Source organism: Neoarius graeffei, chromosome 18 (genome assembly GCF_027579695.1).
Source record: "Neoarius graeffei isolate fNeoGra1 chromosome 18, fNeoGra1.pri, whole genome shotgun sequence".
Taxonomy (NCBI): Eukaryota; Metazoa; Chordata; class Actinopteri; order Siluriformes; family Ariidae; genus Neoarius; species Neoarius graeffei.
Window position 1 is genome coordinate 18,931,292 of NC_083586.1, and position 22,046 is coordinate 18,953,337.

At 43.1% G+C, this 22,046-nt stretch overlaps 1 protein-coding gene across 4 annotated transcripts in view; it reads left to right on the plus strand.

The window, feature by feature from the left end:
- The window catches only part of pard3ba (par-3 family cell polarity regulator beta a), a 251,789-nt gene that overhangs the window by 66,313 nt on the left and 163,430 nt on the right, over nt 1–22,046 (plus strand). For all 4 annotated transcript variants that reach the window (XM_060898493.1, XM_060898494.1, XM_060898496.1 and 1 more), the window contains exon 3: nt 9,752–9,920. In XM_060898493.1, the coding sequence (XP_060754476.1) occupies nt 9,752–9,920 (169 nt within the window). The remainder of the gene's footprint in view (nt 1–9,751; nt 9,921–22,046) is intronic.

The following is a 22,046-nucleotide window of genomic DNA, read 5'->3' on the forward strand; positions in this document are numbered from 1 at the left end:
TACGACGTTCGTCTCCGAAAGAAACATCTGGAAGTTTTCCAGATGGTTATTCCTGAAAGGATCAGAGCACCCTTCCCTTTCACTCAATCACCGTCGAGTGCAGGTTCAGATACAATCAGCGACATGGTTGAAACACCTCACATTGGGGTGTGTGAGAGAGAGAGATTGCCAATCTCCATGGCAACGCCCCAGGATACTGGATGTAATGAACACAACACGTCTTTTCCTCCAATTCCCTTTCTGAGATTCTCACGTTCATCCTTTACCTCTTAAATACACCTCCTCGTGGTTTTCCTCTCCGTCCCTCCGTCTCCTATTGCGCTCTTTTCCCTCCGTTTATTTATTGCTCAGTTCATCATCAATTCATTTCTCCATCCATCCATAGTGCTCACTTTGGTGCATCCATCTATTTTACACCGCACACTTGCATCATGTACTCAGTCCTCCATCCATCCATCCATCCATCATTTCAACATAAACCATCCTGCTTGGTCTCACATCCGTTTCATACACTCATCCGTCTACCTAGCACAGGTTTGTACATCGATTCTTATTACATCACACACTTGGATCATTCACCCAGTCCTCCATTTATATATCCTTCAATCGTCCGTCCGTCCATCCATCCATTGTGCTCAATTGGGTATTTTTACATCACACACTTGTATCTTTCACCCAGTCCTCTGTTTATCCATCCAGCTATCCATCAATCATCTGCTCACTTCATCTATCCATTGTGCTCAATTTGGTATTTTTACATCACACACTTGTATCATTCACCTAGTCCTCTGTTTATCCATCCATCCATCTATCCATCCATCATCTGCTCACTTCATCCATCCATCCGTCCATCGTGCTCACTTTGGTCCTGTTCATCCATCCGTCTATCGTGCTCACTTTGGTCCTGTTCATCCATCCATCCGTCCGTCCTCACTTTGGTCCTGTTCATCCGTCCATCTATCCATCTGTTCATTGTGCTCACTTTGGTCCTGTTCATCCATCCATCTGTCCGTCCTCACTTTGGTCCTGTTCATCCATCCATCATGCTCACTTTGGTCCTGTCCATCCGTCTGTCCTGTTCGTTCATCCATCCGTCGTGTTCACTTTGGTTCTGTTCATCCATCCATCCATCCATCGTGCTCACTTTGGTCCTGTTCATCCATCCATTGTGCTCACTTTGGTCCTGTTCATCCATCCGTCCATCCATCGTGCTCACTTTGGTCCTGTTCATCCATCCATCATGCTCATTTTGGTCCTGTTCATCCATCCATCCATCTGTCCATTGTGCTCACTTTGGTCCTGTTCATCCGTCCATCGTGCTCACTTTGGTCCTGTTCATCCGTCCATCGTGCTCACTTTGGTCCTGTTCATCCATCCATCGTGCTCACTTTGGTCCTGTTCATCCATCCATCCATCCTGCTCACTTTGGTCCTGTTCATCCATCCATCCATCCATCCTGCTCACTTTGGTCCTGTTCATCCATCCATCCATCCATCCATCCTGCTCACTTTGGTCCTGTTCATCCATCCATCCATCTATCCTGCTCACTTTGGTCCTGTTCATCCATCCATCCATCCTGCTCACTTTGGTCCTGTCCCGTCCGTCCGTCTGTCCGTCCGTCCTTCCTGCTCACTTTGGTCCTGTTCATCCATCCATCCATCCATCCTGCTCACTTTGGTCCTGTTCATCCACCCATCCATCCATCCTGCTCACTTTGGTCCTGTCCATCCATCCATCCATCCATCGTGCTCACTTTGGTCCTGTTCATCCGTCCATCCATCGTGCTCACTTTGGTCCTGTTCATCCGTCCATCATGCTCACTTTGGTCCTGTTCATCCATCCGTCTGGCACAGATTTTTACATCCTTCCTTTTTACATCACACACTTGCATCAGGCACCCAGTTTTCCTTGCATCCCTCTGTCCATCCATTGTGATGGGTTTGGTACCTCCATCCATTTCACATCAGGCATCTTTTCATCCAATCCTCCATTTATGCAGTGATCTATCCATTAAGTTGTTCTATCCAGCCATCCCTCAATCCATTGTGCATTGTTTGGTGCATCCATCCATTTTATATCGCTCACTTGTATCGTTTGGTGCAGTCTTCCATCCCTCCATCCTGCTCAGTTTGGTGTATTTTCATCCATTTTACATCACACACTTGCATTATTTGCCCAGTTCGTCATCTATTCATTCATTTATTCAGCACACCTCACGTGGTGTTCCTCTCCATCCCGCCGTCTCTTTTTAGTGTTCTCATTTTTCCTGTCTCTGACGTCCCTTTTTTTTTTTTTTTCTTGCCTCTCCATGTCCTGAAGTCCATAGTGTCCATTAGAGTGTGTAGTCTGGAATGAAGCACCGTAAAGGGATTAGGGTGTTGAAGAAGGGCACGATTTTAGACACGGGCTCACACCACGTCCTGATAATGACGTTTATGAGGCAGATCTTACAGCATTCCTGATTCTCACTCTGCTCAGGTATGTGTGATTTTATCCTGAGTCAGAGTTTCTCACTTCAACATCTTCAGAACGACGTGCTTCGTTTCCTGTCCTTTAACTCCTTAATGAGAGTGTGTGTGTGTGTGTGTGTGTGTGTGTGTGTGTGTTTTAGCGTACAGACAGCAGTACTGTTTGAGAGAGCTAGGTGGTGCAGTCTCTCTGAACTTTCTTAGTGTATAAGGAGACAGGGGTTAACTTTGAGAAGGAGCTTTATGTTGGGATCCTCCTCGAGGCGTTGAGTTGATATGAAGAGTTTTCCGCAAGGGAGAGGTGTGATTACATGTTCTCTCTCTCTCTCTCTCTCTCTCTCTCTCTCTGTGTGTTTTTGCTCCTGTATGTGCTTTCCCTTTTGTTCCCAAGAGTCAAAAGCTTTGAGGCATGTTCAATTTGAACAGTGAATCAAAAGCATCGAATCACAACCCCAAGCAAATGTGTGTTTTTTTTTTTTTAAATGAATCTTGCACACTTAGAAACAAGCTCCTAATTTCCACTAGTATATCTAAAATGTCGTTGTTTGTTTCCCCCAAGCACAGTTTTAAATCGTATAAACGTGCAGTTTTTCGTCTTTTGCAGTGCTCTGAGTGAATCAAAAGATTCAAATGACTCATTTGAATAATTTGAGCAGCTCTGCTGTTCACTACTTCAGTGAAGTGTGTAGTTTGTTTTATTTATCTCATCTCATTATCTGTAGCCGCTTTATCCTGTTCTACAGGGTCGCAGGCAAGCTGGAGCCTATCCCAGCTGACTATGGGTGAAAGGCGGGGTACACCCTGGACAAGTCGCCAGGTCATCACAGGGCTGACACATAGACACAGACAACCATTCACACTTACATTCACACCTACAGTCAATTTAGAGTCACCAGTTAACCTAACCTGCATGTCTTTGGACTGTGGGAGAAACCGGAGCACCCGGAGGAAACCCACGCGGACACGGCGAGAACATGCAAACTCCACACAGAAAGGCCCTCGCCGGCCACGGGGCTCGAACCTGGACCTTGCTGTGAGGCGACAGCGCTATTTATTTATTTATATTATGACATTAGTACAGGGGAACACCAAAAAACCTCAAACTCTAATGCCGGCGCAATAAGAACATGCCCAGTTGGGGCGTGGCTGATGAAAGAAGCATGCTTATTTTGAATTGAAGTTTTAATTAGTTGAAGTTAATGAGGGATAAGTACCCAAAACCAGCCATTTTGTTTGCTGAACTTTTGGTTGTCCGACTTCGGTTGTTTGAATGCTTTTGTGTTGGACGACTTGTTTTTGGTTGTTGGTTGTCCTTGAATTCTCAGACTTCGGTTCTTGTTGGTCGTTGGACTGCACGTCGGACTTTGATCGCTGGACTGGTTGTTGGACTTTCAGCTTGTTCTGTTGCCGTGACCTTGGTTTTGGTCTTTTTGGTTTTGTTTTCTGTTGAAGCATGTCTTCCAAGTCTCATAAACGTCGCTTTCATTTGACCTTAACGTTTGTCTTTTGGGTTGACCTCATTTGGGCCCTGAAGGGGGCCAGGTACAGCAGTGCATATGTTAATCTCGTTACTCTCTGAGGCCACGTTACACCCAGGAGAGTTATAATAGCAGCCACATCCCTCTCAAACCATGCTGCATGCTATTTTAAGACCCTGGCTAGTGCCAAGTTGGAATGGTGCACTCGCTCAATGTACACATATCTTATGACAGGGCTGTCTTCAAACTATACTGACCCCACTAACGACACATTCCGCAAGGAGAAAGAACGAACCCTGCTGTCTTATTCCAGTTTAGCTGCGTTCCGTTCCGTTTTATTCGTATAGCACGATGTCCGAAGGCAACGTTAGAGAAATCGGGATGTAGCTCTAAATATCTAATGAGGAAGCCGGAGGTGACAGTGGTACGGAAGAACTCCCTGACCTGACCTGACCTGCGGAAGCTCGGAACTGTCGTAGAAAGGTCACTTTGGTCCCACACTTGTGCTTGACCTATGATGTGAAAGCCTCTAAACCAGGGCTAATGTTTATGAAGGTCCAGTTTCCTAAGATTCTTTGTTTACAAAGCTCTGGATAAGCAACTAACAGGACATGGCATCTTCCAAAACGTTAAATGATCACCACTCCATTTCTAGATGGATCTATGTTTAGTTGTTTGGTACAGATGGATTTGATGGAGTTCATTCCTGCGTTTTAATGCTGGATACTTACTGACCTGCTCCCCCCCCCTTTTAAAAGCACGGGTGTCTCGACTTCCTGTGTGATGTATGACACGGCTGCAGGTCCTGAATGTGCAATGGAAAATAGACTTGGCGTGAGGGATGATTAGCCTGTGATATATGAACACACACACCCACACATGTAAAAACAAACATGGGCAAAGCCATGCTGATGTATGCGTCTCTCGAGGGCATAAAATTGGAGTGTGTCCACGTTTACGACGTTCTCAAGAGTAATCGCAAGAAGATCCACATCATAACGGAGGCGCTACTACATCTGAATAAACCACGGCTGGTGTCATAAAGTGGAAACGAATGGTTGATGACCCCACATTTATTTGGCGGCCAAATAAATGTCTTTTTTTTTTTTTCTGCATGTTTAAGGAGTCAAGCACTTGAACCTTGGTCAGTATCTAGTACTACTTCCCACTCCTCAGGCCAGAGACATGAGCCCGAGGAACGATACTTCTTTTCTAATTCCTTGACTTGCCCTGTGTCCAAAATCGCTCCCTGCTCACTATTTAGGGCACTATATAGCGAGGACGCCATTTTGTAGTGCTGTCCGAAACCTTGGTGAGGATTATTTGCACCCTATATAGCGCACTCAAAGGTGTATCTCTCAATGCGTCACGAAAAGTTGTGTACAACTGATGGTCAGTAACCAAAGCAATATATCCCATCATACATTGCAGTCGCGCTGAAGGAAATCAAATTAAAAGTCTCAAATTTGATTTAATAAAAGGCAGCGGCAAAGAAGAAAGTATTCAGCCTTGGTTTAAAAAGAACTGAAAGATGCAGCTACTTTGAACTGATTAAAGTGGGAAATACACTCAGTATAATATGGATTTATCACAAAAACGCATGCATTTATTTTTTTCGCGGTCCGGTTTCCATCAAATCGTGCGCCTTGATTGGCTCGCGAGCGGTCCAGAATCCTACGATGCGGACCCCGGTTGCGGACCTTTGGCGACTTGTTCGTTCACACCAACATGAAAAAACGTAGCAATTTTTTTGTCAACATTTATTTTCGCATTTCTCAGGAGAATAGCATTAATTTTACAGCATGGATAGCGATAACGACAGTGTTCACAGCGAAAGTGAGTTTTACTACCCTGAGGAAGAAGAAATAAAAGAAAACATTTCAGGAGAAAGCTAAAAACCTCTAACTGTTGCTAACGCCGAGCAAAAACATGGCTGAATCCTGAATGACTCCTATTTGTATAAATAGGGGACTACATAGGCGGCAAAATGTAGTTTTTTTTTTTTTTTTTTCTGCCATGGAAGTGCACTTGTATACCGAGGAGGAAGCCATTTGCATTACAGCCGTGAATGAGGATTCAAACGCTCTCGTTTTCTGTTAGAATTTGGTAAAGAAAAAAAATTATTTACCAGCTTAAGGTTGGTCCATGTGGTGAAATACTGTGACCGAGGTCTTGAAAATACTGAGGCCTCGGTCACGGTATTTCATGATACGGACCTCCCAGCTGGTAAATAATATATATTTATTTTTTCACGCTCTGGTTTCTATCAAATCCTGCGCTCTGATTGGCTGGCAAGCGGGTCCGTATCCTACGATATGGACCCCAGTTACGGACCTCTGGCAACTCGCTCGTTCACAACAAACATCATCGTAGCAATTTTTGTCAGCATCTATTTTCGCATTTCTTAGGAGAATACCATTAATTTTACAGCATGGATAGCGATAATGACAGTGTTCACAGTGAAAGCGAGTTTTACTACCCTGAGGAAGAAGAAATAAAAGAAAACATTTCAGGAGAAAGCTAAAAACCTGTAACTTGCTAATGCCGAGCAAAAACATGGCTGCATCCTGAATGACTCCTATTTGTATAAATAGGGGACTACATAGGTGGCAAAATGTAGTTTTTTTTTCCTGCCATGGAAGTGCACTTGTATACCGAGGAGGAAGCAATTTGCATTACAGCCATGAATGAGGATTCAAAATGGCGGCTCGGCTCGGTTTTGCCTTTCGGGCGCTCTCGTTTTCTGTTAGAATTTGGTAAAGAAAAAAATAAATATATTATTTACCAGCTTAAGGTCGGTCCATATGGTGAAATACCGTGACCTTGGCCTTGAATACTGACCTCGGCCAGTACTTCCAAGACCTCGGTCACGGTATTTCACGATATGCACCTCCCAGCTGGTAAGTAACATATATGTATTAATTATTTTGAAAACCCACCAGGTGCCGGATCTGGCGCGTTTTAATTTGTGTGATGGTAATGACGTAAATACCAGTGTGACGGACGAGTGTCCGAAAGCTTTTTTTTTTCATTTTAACAATGAGCTCACTATATAGTCCTCTATATAGTAATTCCCTATATAGGGAGTAGGGAGCAAGTGAGCGATTTCGGACACAGGGTGTGAGAGAACAAATTTGCGCCATTTTGCTCCACCCACTTGAAATTTTGAGCTAATGTACATAATATGCAAAACTACCAACTAGTCGTCGGACTGACGCCCTATCCTTACAAAATTGGCGTCAAATTACTCGAAAGCTATTTTCAGGACCAGATTCTGAGGGCATGGTCGTGAGGCATGGACAGCCATAAGGGGTGGAGTTAAGTCAGACTGTTTCAAAAGAACGGTAATTACGATCAAGCTGAAATTTGCTGTACTGAACCGTCGTGCTAATCTGTCTCATGAGTTTTCAGAAGAGATTTCACATGCGTTCAGGTGCGGTCACACAACTTGGAGTCTGTATCTATGATCTCTGTGGTCTCTTTAGCGTTCCATGTAACTTGGCAAAAAACCGTGCGCTCTTTGCTCAGCTGCTTGGACCCCGCAGATCACTTATTTATTGCTGAAAACAGCAAGAGGACTCGGTTTTACATCTTTTGCTTAGAATTTATTTTCGGAAGCTAATAAAAATGCTCATCAGTGACAAAATGGCTAAATCAGGCCGCTTCCTCTGTGTTGATTTGTGCTTTTTTTTTTGGCACTGATTTCTTTTTTTCTTTTCAAAAAGCGACATACGAATGTAGCCTAATGAGCTTTAAAAACCCTTGTTAGATTGCCACTGTGGAATCGCAGCACATGTGCACGGGATGTGGGAAAGAAATCAGATATGATTTCCTATGCGAATAAAGCCTTGGAGATTGAGTTCTGAGAGAAATACAGAGTGATGTCCCTCTGTCCGTCCGTCCACCTCAGTATGATTGCTTTGCTCACTCTAATTTCACGACATTTTTTCTTTTTCTCTCTCTCGCTGAAAGCTCCCCATCTAATCTGGGCAATTTCTGCTTGTTTTTCTTTTGCTGCAGGGGAAAAAAGTGAACTGGAATCACACGGGCAAGTGTGGAAAGCACAATCTTTCCAGCATGATTGATGAGACGTTTTCCTGTCTCGTGTCACTACTTATTGTCTCTCCCCCCCCCACCCACTGCTGATTTTCATGTAGAAACAAACCTTCCTGTTCTTTCTGTTTATATTCTGTTGCTTTTTAAAAAAGATAAAGTTCATTAAGTAGTCTCTTCCTTCTCATGGCATTTTGAGGTGATTAGAAGACGGGAGAGCGGAAAGAGAAATGACAGCAAGTGCTAATTTATTAGTGAAGGTGGAATGAATTCATTAGACTGTGGACGGACACACACGCCGAGAGAGAGAACCTGTCCATGTCTTCTCGACTCATAGAGAAGAGTGTGACATCATGTTTGACAGCTTCTGATTTCGTTGTCAGATTCAATTTATCCACTGAGGCTTAATGTACACACACACTTTTACCTGTGGGCCTGTTTGTGGTCTGCCATCTGAGGCACAATAAAACTCCAAGTTGAATGTATTAATTAAAGGAACACCCCCCCCCCCCCCCCCCCCCCCCCCCCCAGTCATATTTTTGAACCTCTGCTTGAATATAGGATAGATGGATATGTTTGGATTCACAGAATAAATGATTGCTGAATGGATGGATGGATACATCAGTAGATCAATAGATATATGTTTAAGGGAGAGATAGATTAGTAGATATTGATTGGGTGAATGAAGGGTAAAGACATGAGATGGATGGACATAGATGGGTATATGTTTGGATGATGAGAGAGATGTAATGATGGCTGGATATATGATGGAGTAAAAGATGGTCAGGGAGTGGGATGGATTAATTAAAAGAAATGGTACATGACAAGAATATGGATGAATGCTAGGTTTCCAGGCCACCGCTGTAAATAAGAATCATCTTGGCCACTTGCCTGGTTAAATAAAGGTTAAATTAAAAAATGGGTACGTTGGTGGGTGGGTGGATGGATGGTTACTTTGGTGGATGGATGGATGGTTACTTTGGTGGGTGGATGGTTACTTTGGTGGGTGGATGGATGGTTACTTTGGTGGATGGATGGGTGGATGGTTACTTTGGTGGATGGATGGGTGGATGGTTACTTTGGTGGATGGATGGATGGATGGATGGATGGATGGTTACTTTGGTGGGTGGGTGGATGGTGACTTTGGTGGGTGGGTGGATGGATGGTTACTTTGGTGGGTGGGTGGATGGATGGTTACTTTGGTGGGTGGGTGGATGGATGGTTAGTTTGGTGGGTGGATGGATGGTTAGTTTGGTGGGTGGGTGGATGGATGGTTAGTTGGGTGGGTGGGTGGATGGATGGTTAGTTGGGTGGGTGGGTGGATGGATGGTTACTTTGGTGGGTGGGTGGATGGATGGTTAGTTTGGTGGGTGGGTGGATGGTTACTTTGGTGGGTGGGTGGATGGATGGTTAGTTTGGTGGGTGGATGGATGGTTAGTTTGGTGGGTGGGTGGATGGATGGTTAGTTGGGTGGGTGGGTGGATGGATGGTTAGTTGGGTGGGTGGGTGGGTGGATGGATGGTTACTTTGGTGGGTGGGTGGATGGTTACATGGGTGGATGGATGGTTACTTTGGTGGGTGGGTGGGTGTTTGGGTGGGTGGATGGATGCATGGTTACTTTGGTGGGTGGTTGGGTGGATGGATGGTTGTGGGTGGGTGGATGGATGGTTAAATTAATCGATACATTGGTGGATGGTGGATTTAATATTTTACGATACTAAAATAGTCTGTTTTTGTTTTTTGTCCCTGCAGCTGATAGCAGTGTATGAGGAGATGGAGCTCCAGTCGAGGGCGTCGCTTAGCCCGGCCGATAGCACGGCTTCCGGATACTCCAGCCCCTACACCTCTGAGCCCGAACTGGGCATCCTGCGTCCCACGGTGGGCACGGAGATCGAGGTCACTTCCAGCACCCTCAAGTCAAGTAGGCATCATTCTCTCTTCTCTGTTTTTTTCGCTCTGTTTAATGTCTCCGAGTTTTAGAAAGCGAGAAGTGAGTGGGTGGCGGTAGAGTATACGTGAATCATGGGGGATGGTCAGACTACGGGGTCAGACTGGGGGGCCACAAGTGTCCTGTAGTCTTTTACTCCTCTTATACCACAGCAGTTTGCGATTAGTGTTCAGGTTTTTTTAAGCATGTTGTAAGAGTCAGACTTTTTAGCCATTTTATAGTTGTTTCCATGTCACTTGCTAGTGTGTCCATTGGATAACCCTTTCTATGTCTGAGGTAAAGCTGCGACCCAAGTCACTTTCCTTACTCGAGCAGACGCCACCTGTGCCCCCTGTTGAGGAGGAGGAGGAGTCACACACACATTAAATTCGGGGTGATGCCATGAAAGTCTTTTTTACCGTAGCAAGACTGATTTTTAATAATAATATTCTCCATGCGGCTTTCCTGCCATCTCAGCTGTTACTCTCTCTATACACACACACACACACACACACACACACACACACACACACACAGCTGGCTTCCATTTGCAGGCCTCTGAAGTGGACACGCTCCTTTTTATCTGTTCTTTCATTTAATTGATAAATGACTGAATGTGTGGACGTGTGTGAGCAGCTGATGGGGGGAGGGGCATTTGTGATGTAATGACGTTGGTGTGGTCAAAGGCGTGATCAGGCAGACATCGGAGTCCTTTTGCTCTCACCGTTACCACGCCATAGCTGATTTATTTTCCAATAACAGCTGTTTTATTCCCTTTACACCACAACAATTTGACAAGTACAATTTCTTTTAGCAGTTCAATAACAGTGGATCATACTTTTTATCCATTTATAGCTACCTTTAACGTTGTGGGACGTCTGAAACAAGTTATCACATTTGTAACAACAACCAGCTTCTCATTTTAGTGTCTTGGAAGTTTAGAAGACCAAAAAATCCCCCAGCTTTTTCATCATACGACAGGCGAAAAATGATTTTACCTATTTTTACGAACTTTTTTTTTTTTTTATCTGGCCGCACGTTTTGATCAAATAGCCTAAAGAATTCCAGCGATTAAAAAACTAAGGTATTTTTATACGTCTCCCGTTCTGTAAAAATGAACCTATTATGGTTCTGTAGTTATTAAATGCTAAGAATGTGAGGCCTTGGTTTACACTACAGCTCGCGATGGGTTTGCGAATACTTGGCGATGGAAAAATTGGTAGCATCGCCACAAGTCTTGCAAAGCACAACGAAATGTTCTCAGAGCTTCGCGAGTCGTTTTTTGGTGCGTCTCCGCCTCGGGAGCGGCCAAAAACACTGCCGAAACTTTTCGATGCACGCGCTGAAATTTGGTGGTGATGTTTTCATTGGCAAACTAAGCGGCGAATACTCACAGATGGGTTCGGGAATATTTCCTGAAGCTCGGGGAACCTTTGTCAAGCCTCGAATCCATATCCCCGATTGCTTATGGGTGTTTCATCAGCACAGCGGCTCGGTATAACCTGACCTTTGCCCAAACGTAAGCGTATTTATATTCGGGAATCCTTTAGAGCGCGCTGTACACGCACTCGGGACCCAGTCATTATGGGAAACACCTAACATTGATTTGAGCGCAATCAGTACACGCATATCAGGACGCTGTTTTCACAGAGACTTTGCGAAGTATTCGGTCAGGTATGCAGCGGTAGAACATGGCTAGAAACAAATGTGACGATGATGATGCTTCACAAAGCCTCTGCGAAAACAGCGTCCTTCTCTGCGTGTGCTGCTTGCGCTCAAATCAGGCGTTTCTCATCACGGCTGGGTCCCAAGAGCGCACGCGACGCGCTCCGTGAGCGAGCGCAGCCACTCGAGTTGTGCCGTGCCAGTCAAGTGTTCACCTGCTGTGTGACCACAACTTTTAGCTCCCCTTTATATCGCCATGAACCACCACCACAGCGCCTCGTTTTCATGATTGCAAAACATATTTTTGCGAGATTTTCAGGCCTGTTTACAGTTAATACTAAGGACGGAGAAGAAGCGGAAGTTATTAGAGAGGTTTATCAATTGCTGTTGTTATCGTGACTGTATTTCCTGCCACAAACGTTTCCAATATCGTTTCTCGCAACATCGACGAGCAGTTTATTTGTAATAGTTCAGCAAGAATGTGTAAATCGTGATGGAACCTTAGACGATTATTGTGACGGCTAAATAAAATGACTGTTTGGAAAATAAGGTTTTCCAGTTATTATACGTCTCTGATTATATTTTCAAAGTATGCTAGAATTTGCTGTGTGTGTGTGAGAGAGAGAGAGAGAGAGAGAGAGAGAGAGAGCGAGATTATGCATTTGGTGCTTTTGTAGTTGTTTTTCTGACAAACAGGAGGAGTTCTCCTGATGTTCTACCTCAGTCGGTATCTCAACAGTCTCTCAGCGGGACGATTAGAGCTGCATCGATCACTCGCTCGCGCGCGCACACACTTCAGAGCTAGACGTCCAAACACCAGGCTGGAGATCTTCTTCCAGTGAATGAATGAGGTATCGATTACCGATAAAGCAGATTTCCAGGTTAGCAGATTCAGACACCCTTTAGCTTCTCAGTCGGTCCTTTTTCTCTCTTTTCTTCGCTCTCTTTCTCCTCAGTTTTACGGAAATCGTCTCTTCGCACGATGGCAAGAGGCTCTAGTATTGAAAGGCGTTAGGAAGGCCAAGGCAGTATCGTCCTGTTTCGATGCGTTTAATATTTCCGATCCGTTTTTATTCCTTTGCCCACAGTCACGTTCTATCGTTGGTGATCTTTAACTCGATTGAATCTCGCTCGGCCCCAATAAACAAGCATAACAAAATTAAACTCCTGTGGTTTTTTTGTAAGCTATCAGGTTTAACAGCTGCAGCCTCGGAAGATGATAAGCTGCTCAGAGAGAACAGCTGGAAAGATTATTGCGCTCTCAAAGTCCATCATTTTGTAGACTTCAACGACGAGCAGCTTCACCCCGGAGTGTTTATTCCTCTTCGACTGCACCAAGGTGCCAGTGATTTACAATTTTAGTTCTTTAAATAGCATTCACCTCATACTTTTTTTTTTAAATTCCTTTTTTTAGTCACGTTAACATTTTGTAACTTTGCTGATTTCGGAAAACTTCAGGTTACAGCTTGAGCTCTGATTACTACAAAGCTCTGGCCCTGGAGACTCCTTCCATCGAGCTTAAATAACCGTAAAATACATGTTAACAATCTCACACTTTTAGGGGAAGATCATCCAAGTTCTGAGAAGTGACGTGTGTGTGTGTGTGTGTGTGTGTGTGTGAGAGAGAGAGAACACGCTTTCCAAATAGGTAAAAGAAAACAATTATAATATCTGTTTTTATTTTCAGAAGAGTTTAATGGTCTGAGTCCAAGAAAAAAAGTAATTAAAAATATAATAGTAGTAAGCGGGGAAAAAATAATCGGCATGATTTTATTAAGATAATTTAATTATTATTTAAAAAGTTAAAATTGGGGGCGGCACGGTGGTGTAGTGGTTAGCACTGTCGCCTCACAGCAAGAAGGTCCTGGGTTCGAGCCCCGGGGCCGGCGAGGGCCTTTCTGTGTGGAGTTTGCATGTTCTCCCCGTGTCCGCGTGGGTTTTCTCCGGGTGCTCCGGTTTCCCCCACAGTCCAAAGACATGCAGGTTAGGTTAACTGGTGACTCTAAATTGAGCGTAGGTGTGAATGTGAGTGCGAATGGTTGTCTGTGTCTATGTGTCAGCCCTGTGATGACCTGGTGACTTGTCCAGGGTGTACCCCGCCTTTCGCCCGTAGTCAGCTGGGATAGGCTCCAGCTTGCCTGTGACCCTGTAGAAGGATAAAGTGGCTAGAGATAATGAGATGAGATGAGAAGTTAAAATTGGAGATTAAAAACAAAAAATTGTCTCGGGTCCGTCTCAGAAACTGGTCTCTCATTTGGGACATTATGGCCAAAAATTTCCTAATTTTACTATATAAAGATCGCATCTTGCTTTATCTGGCCTCCGCTGTGGAAAATTATTTTTGACTCCAATTCAAATGCTTTTGTAAAATTGATTTCTATATAAAATAACTCCATCATGAAGAATTAAAGCCCCTCCTTCACAGATGAGTGAAAATATTGAATAAATTTCCTCTTTTTGATTGCTTGGGTTAAAAATGCCAAGTTATGATGACTGAATTGATTATTCACTTAAATATGAATAATATGATACAGTTTGGGTATTTGATATGGCGAAATAGGACACAATGGAAAACTCAAGAACGCACCGGAAAGATGAGAATAACGGCGGTGGTAAAAGAACAGCGACTGTACCGGCTGAAGGTCGCGCGGGTCTCTGCTGCGGCGCGCGAGCAACGGGACATCACTACCGCACCGGACGGAGCGTGAGGCGGGGGCGGGGCAAAATGACTGGCCATAGATTCTATCAAAAGTTCGATCTGAATTGACCATGGTTGCAAAATATTGGCCAAAAATACGCAAACACGACGAAATCTGAAAGTAAGATGAAAAAGAAACATTCTATTGCCTTATACTGCAAAACTAAAACAAAATAAAACCGTCAAAACTCACCTTTTCAGTGATAACGTCCGAACAGATCACCCGCGTAACAGAAAGGCCGCGAATGGAAGCACGATCAACTTCTAACTGCTGGAGTGGAAAATTCCATTCTATACATGCAGATTGTTAATGTGTGTCCTTCCTTGCACACAAATAACACGCTACGGTAAAAAATAGACCACAACTCATTTTATAGCTCAGAAATTCATACAAGACCAGCTACCATCGTAACATATATTCCAGTGTTTCCCACAGACCAGGTAGCAATTTGTGGTGCTCCACTGTGCCGATGAGGGAATCGTGCGCGGTGGTGTCGTGGCGGTCGGTGGAGTCGGTCATTGGGGTGTATGCAAAGTTTACACAGCGGGCGGTGTTCAAACACACAGTATTTTTCTTCAGAGTCACCTGCTGGGACTATTTTAAAGCTACAAGAAGCATTTGAGATTATTCAGTTCAATCTCAATTCTTTTAAGTTGTTTAAGAGAAGACCGCTAAAACAATTTTTACCAGAACCCTGCCTGGTTTCATTCCTCGACCCAACTTTACATTACAGGGCAGGCCATTAGTTTGCTGGGCTTGATGTTGGTAGAAAACCTGTCTTTTAAATTTATGAAAATTACTCACCAAAATTCAAGTTAAAATTTTAGTTTTTACTAGAGATGCACCGATTGCAATTTTTTGGGCCGATTCCGATTTTCCATGGAGTGTGACCTGCCGATGCTGATTTTGGCCGATTCCGATTTCATTTTTTCAAACCTCTTCACAGCACACACAAAGACTATTTTCTTTTTATCTTTTCTTTAATAGAACATTCTGCCAGATTTTCAGTAATAAATTTTCAACACCTCAAAGGTTGAAAAACAAAAAGACATTGTTCTTTGTAAAATCTTTCTTCATGTTTGGTATTAACATATGAATTCCTGAAATAGGAAATTCACACAAACATTTTTTCTTTTCCCATCCAATATCTGGCACAAAAACAACTTCCCCCTCATATATTATTTGCCTACTGCTATGGAACACACTTTCATAAGCCTATTTAGATCTGAAAACTTCTGCCTTAGGGCGGCATGGTGGTGTAGTGGTTAGCGCTGTCGCCTCACAGCAAGAAGGTCCGGGTTTGAGCCCCGTGGCCGGCGAGGGCCTTTCTGTGCAGAGTTTGCATGTTCTCCCCGTGTCCGCGTGGGTTTCCTCCGGGTGCTCCGGTTTCCCCCACAGTCCAAAGACATGCAGGTTAGGTTAACTGGTGACTCTAAATTGACCGTAGGTGTGAATGTGAGTGTGAATGGTTGTCTGTGTCTATGTGTCAGCCCTGTGATGACCTGGCGACTTGTCCAGGGTGTACCCCACCTTTCACCCGTAGTCAGCTGGGATAGGCTCCAGCTTGCCTGCGACCCTGTAGAACAGGATAAAGCGGCTAGAGATAATGAGATGAGAACTTCTGCCTTATAGAACAACCCATTTCTTCATTCAGTATCAAAATACAAAAATAATTTCCAGTCATACTTATACCATAGCCATTCTATCATCTTTGTCAAATGTGTATTTGTAGAGTAATTTCCAATGGAATCAAGTGCAACCAAGGTCGTAAAACAAACAGACATTTTTTCTCTCTCTCTCTTTGTACAAATCTAACTAGATGTTTGGTAATAGGCTAACGTATTAATTCCTGTAATGGGAAATTCACACAACCACAAACATTTTCTTCTTTTCACATCCGATATCTGGCACAAAAAAAAAAAAATCACTATATTTGGATATCCAAATATAGTGAAATATTTCTTTTTTTGTTGTTGTTGTTGTTAACTGTGCATGCGCCGGAGCTCGTTAGGCATGCAGGACTGACACTGTTCTGTGCAAGCGCAACACAATCACACTAGAAAGCATGTTCAAGCTGCCAGTGTAGCTGCAGCCTTTTTAGTTGCGAATTGCGAGCATTTCCACTTTCATCTCTCTGTGATACACAAGTTTTGATCAGCAGAAAATCGGCATATTTTAATTTTGCCCGGCCGGTCGCCGGTCATGGCCGATCACGTGAAAATCGGCCGATTCCAATCGGCAGCCGGTCAATCGGTGCATCTCTGGTTTTGACCGTAGTTTTTTGCCTTTTTGGTGGCAATCTTTCAATCATTCTTTAGTTGACATTCAAGGAATAAATTGCAAAAAACAAGCTGGAGGTTTTTATTTTAAATATTGAACTCAACACTTACCTCAACCAATACTAAAATGAAATAAATAGTATAATGTAACAAAATAATAATAAAACATCATAATTAGATGTAAGAAACCACTTAAGGTAACACCAAGGCAACTAACAATAATGAAAAAGCATTACCCTAATTGGTGCAAAGCCTGCATGCCCTATCAGAACATTTAATTCTGCGTGGCTTCCTGAAAAAAACTCCAGTGCCCTATCGTAAGGGAAGTCATTGCTGAAGCGGGATAAACGGGATAATGCAATAAGGCCGGTTCCTCGCGTCAAGCTGCTACTGTATGCATCAAAATTGGTTTATAGCCTGACTCAGGGATGTCCGTTTCCTGTAAGCCAAGAAGGCTATGATAAAGCTCATCACGAGCACGACGTAGGCTACCTTTTAAAATAAGTGGTCGGAAGGCGAATCAGGAAGGCTGCGTTATTTTTAATTAGCGCAACGGATTTTTTTTTTTTCCAAAATCGTGAGTCTGATTGTGTGGCGCTAGGAATCCATTGTGTGGCGCTGCGCCACACAATGGTCTATGTATGGGGAAACCCTGTATTCTGTAAGAAACATATCTATACCTAACTTTCAGCTTTCGTTTTAAAAAACAAAATCGCAGATTTATAGCTAAATGTTTATATGGCGTAGTGATTTTAAGTTATTACTTTTGGTGAGGTCGTGACCTTGACCCCGAGGCTTTCTGTTTAGATCAAAACACACGATCGTATTGGTTTTGGGTTTGCGGAAAATGGAGTTACGATGGTGATGAAATATTCTGCATGATGTTTTATTACGGTTATGATTATTCTGTGAGCGCACCAATCCTTAGGTGGATAAAGTTACAACTTAAAATACAATTAGTGATAACTGTAGACTTTTCAGTGGACTCCAACCTTTTTAAGGGAATGCGATGTAGTCGACCGTTTATCACGTCCCAGATCAAGCCGACATTTTTCCACAAATTTTTGCCAAATTCTGAATAGAGTATTCACATCAAAGATTTAGTTTTATCTGGATTATTTCTTTCATCATTTTATTTCAAATTCAAACCAACATCACCATTCAAAACTGTATAGTTTATTGACTGGGAGTATATTTAGTGGGCTACCCCGACAGTACCCAGTTTCTGAGACAGACCCTTAACTAAAAATATACTCTGTAGGCTCAAGCTGTGTTTAAAAAAAAAAAAAAAGGCAACAAACAATACCGTGTAGTCTCATGCTGTCGTGTCCTGCGGTCTTTAACGGTTTGAAAAACCGACGTTACATTTTGTGATCCAGTTCGGACTTTTATAATTCTGATGTTTTCTAATAGTTTAGTTTTTAACTCAACCTACAGACAATGTTCTTGGCAGAGGATTTAAAAAAAAAAAAACTTTCTCCCCTGTTGAACAGATCTTGGCTTGTTCCGCACGAGATTAGTGGAGAAGTTGATTACAGGGCTGCCGATGGCGTTGATTATAGCTCTGGAGTGAAACCTCTCTGTGGAGCACATGATTACGGGCTGCCGGTGCATTTTTCCAGGTTCCGTCACTGTTCTTCTTTGGTGGGCTGAAATGTCAAGCTGTAACAGCTCTCCAGGTCATCAGAGTTAGCACTGAATTGTCATGTTTTCACGTAACTTGTGCTTTTAAGCTTGTTACTCCTCATACCGTATGAGACTCGAAGAGAAACCGTCCAAATTCTCTAACGGAGCGTTTGGTCACGTCGCGCGTCTTCTCCAGGTCAGATTATATGATGAAGAGTCTCTTACGATAGAGCCGTGGTTTTCGAGAAGCTGCGTAGTTTGCATCGGGCCATCCTTAAAAAAAAAATCCATTTCCTGTCCACCGGATGAGCAAAAAAATTTTCAGTAGGGAGGGAGGGATTTTTTTTTAATTATTTTTAATAAATATATATGGATGGATAAGAAATCGCAATGCTGTGTTTGCTTTTTCTTTCAGTACTTTTTTATTACAAAAGCAGACACATTTAATAAAATCTGACGGTTTAATCAACTGAAACTTGTACAAAAACTTGAATATTATTATAAAACCTACCGTGCAGGAACAGGCGTCACCACAGACGGTCCTCGGCATTTCACTGCCTCTTTGATTACGTCCTGGCGGCCGTCTAAATACCACAAGCAGTTTGTAATGTTCATTCCTACATTTGTTCCTTCAGTTTGGCCAGTATGTCTAGATAGACAAGGTCCTTCTCTCTGGATGTCTTTTATAATTTCGTTGTGTAATTCGTTCTTTTTATTTGCTACAGACAGTTTTTAATTCTGTCCAGCCAACCTGCATTAGTTCCGTAAACGCATTTTTTTGTTCAGTTCTGTTCTCATTTTGAATACGTAGTTTGCACATGGCGTCACAGAGTCGGGGATTCTCTATTGGCGGCCATCTTGCGGGTCAAGCTTACCGTATGGGTGACTGAGCACACATTGTAACGCGCGAGTACAAAGTCTTGAAAAGAACCCAAGCAGGCTATTTAAAGCTAGCAATGGTGCACACCTGTTGTATTCACGGCTGTCGTAATAGGTCAGATGATGACGTCAAGTGGAGCTTTTATGGAATTCCCACTGTACGGGAGCACGAAGGCGAGCAAACAAAGAAACTCAGCATACAAAGGAGAAATCTATGGCTTGCGAGAATCAACCACAAGGATTTTCAGCCTTCCAAACACAGCAAAGTCTGCTCTGATCATTTTATAAGTGGTAAGTTGTTTAAGTAAACAATCAATTGTGTTTAAGTTTGTTTTTGGAAACCAAAACATCGTGTAAAAAAATCTCTGGAGAATGCCTAACTGGAACCGCTGAGTGTACGTTTACATTGTAATGTACACTTAATATCGCTCGTTTGTCACGTTTCTATTTGACACTTGTCACTTCACTCACGCAAGGGTCATTTTTGAAAAACATTTTAGGTCTATTCTGTATGATTTCATTTGTGTTTAATCAACATTCAACAGTCTATTTAATGCTAGAATATATAAAGTTGTATATATCAGACAGCCTTTACAGTTTGATGAAGTCAGTTTCATGCTTTGGAGCAGGCTTTGGCAGTTTCAGGCTTTGGCAGTTTCAGGCTTTGGCAGCCCTGCATAGTCACTCGAAAATGCATCTTTGTCCACTTCGTAGGGGTCAATTCCCCCAATCAAGGCCAGTTTGGCTGCATACCGTTGTCGTGCGATGTCGTTTAATGTATCTATATACTTCTGTTTGCTTGATTTTGCTGACATTGATCTTTATTTTAGAAAACTGACTATATAACTTCATAAATTCATCCGAGATAATGTAGCCGGTAGTGGCGATGGTCTGTTTTGTTTGACCCACAAGATGGCGACTGGAGGGCGTTCCCCGGAATGCCGTGACATCAGTGAAAACTATGTATAGCTCTATTAGGCTCTCCTACAGATCTGTCAGGGTCATTAACAAAGTAGGTAATGAATTTCGCATAACAAAACTCAAAAGCTGTTTGTAACGTCTCGGATGGATCAAGATCAAACGAATTTTCGAGTAACGGTTTGTGATGGTCTGACACACGGACTTTTTGTAGTTCTAAATCGAGCGTTAGGCCGAGTTCGGATGAAATTACACTATTAAAATGATCACTGAATGATTTGTTTTTCTGAATCTTTACTATTTTGTTGTTCGCTAGAATACCATTTTGCGATTTCACACTTAAGCAAATGTTTGAAAACTCCGGATCTCCTTCCGTCATGGTGGCTGCCATTTTTTTGTGCCGCACGGCGCATGCGCAGAGCTGATTCAACAGGGTTTCCACAAGCGCCGGCTGCCGGCCATACAGCCGACTACACGATTAAGTCCAGCTGGCTACTTTAATGACTATTATTTTTGTAGCCCACAGGCTCTAAATATTAATTTTCGATTTTAATAAAATTAAATGTTTATCTAACGGACTGACAATAATGTCAAACTGAACTGCACTCATTTAAGTTGCGATTTGCGCTGTTTGTGCCGATAATAACCACAAATTCCCCGCCGACTTCGTTGATCAAGGGAGAGTAACTCATCCGCGGCCCCGACATGCGGTGTGTGCGCGCGCACTCGGCGGAGGCAGTAGTGTGTCGGAGGTGACATCGGAGGGAACAGAAGCAGAGATGACGCTTATTTTGTCTCCGGTAAACCAGTCTTCTCTCGTTCAATTCCGTGCTGGCATCAAAAGACACCGTTGGTTGTAAATGAAACCAAACTGAGTGGTTGGAGTGTATTTTCATACACAAATGGAGAAATGTTCGCTGAGTGTTTAATTGTGTAGCCGCCACTGCAGACCGTTGTCGTTGTTAATTCATAGCATGCTCAGCTGCGTGAATGTGTCATGCACCGAAAATAAGAGATTTACAAGCCAGGAACGCCTCATGATGCAATACGCAAGAAAAGAAAGAAGATTTACTGCAATTTTACTTTGTATTTGAGTAAAGTGAATAAATAAATGGTCTGTGGAAAATACATTTAATCCTGGGAACTGCGTGCACAGGAGATTTTGTGTTTACCCCCCCCCCCCCCCCGGCTGGCTACTTATTTGTCATGGCTGGCTAGTAAGAGCCTTAGTGGAAAGCCCTGGGAATGCGGAAATGTCAAGTTCGATTTTAGATTTACGAACCTGAAAAAAATGTCGAAAAACCAGCGTTAAAAAAAAAAATTTCAACCGCACAAACGGCACTCGCCCGGCCGGTGGACCGGAAACAGACCATTTTTTAATAATGGCCTCATCAACCAGCGCTTGGGCACAGAACTGGCCCGCAGGAACAAAATGAGCTTGACGTAATAAGGCTTGAGGTTTTTCTGTCCGTTACGGTTTTGTTTACATTTCAACATTTCTGCGAGCATAGTTCTCGCTGTGAGTTTGCGGTCAGTATAACTGTGTACACTGCTAGAAGTTTGTTGACGAACACCACATTATGAGCTCCAAGACCGTCAGTCTCAGGCCGAAAATCATCAGCGAGGAATTTTGACAAGCACGGAAATGCAAAACGACGGCGCTTCCAGGTCCGTACAGCGTTTCCTCATCCGCGTCATGGATTTGCATGGAAACTGGAGTCCTTTTTTTTTTTTTTTTTTTTTTTAAATTGACAGTGATCTACATAAACGCTTCATACTGTATAAACGACCTGTAATCGGTGTCGTGGTGAACCATTTTACATGAGCGAAAAGAGGAAGAGAAGGAAAGAAAAAAGCCGTGTGAGAAGAGAAGTGAAAAAGAAACGACAGAAGAGGACAAGCAAAGTAAAAAAAAAAAGAGAAGACAAACAGGAAAATATAGAAATCCTAACAGAAAATGAGAGAGGATGGAAGAGAAGTAAACAAAAAACACGAAAGAAAACTACAACCCCGATTCCAAAAAAGTTGGGACAAAGTACAAATTGTAAATAAAA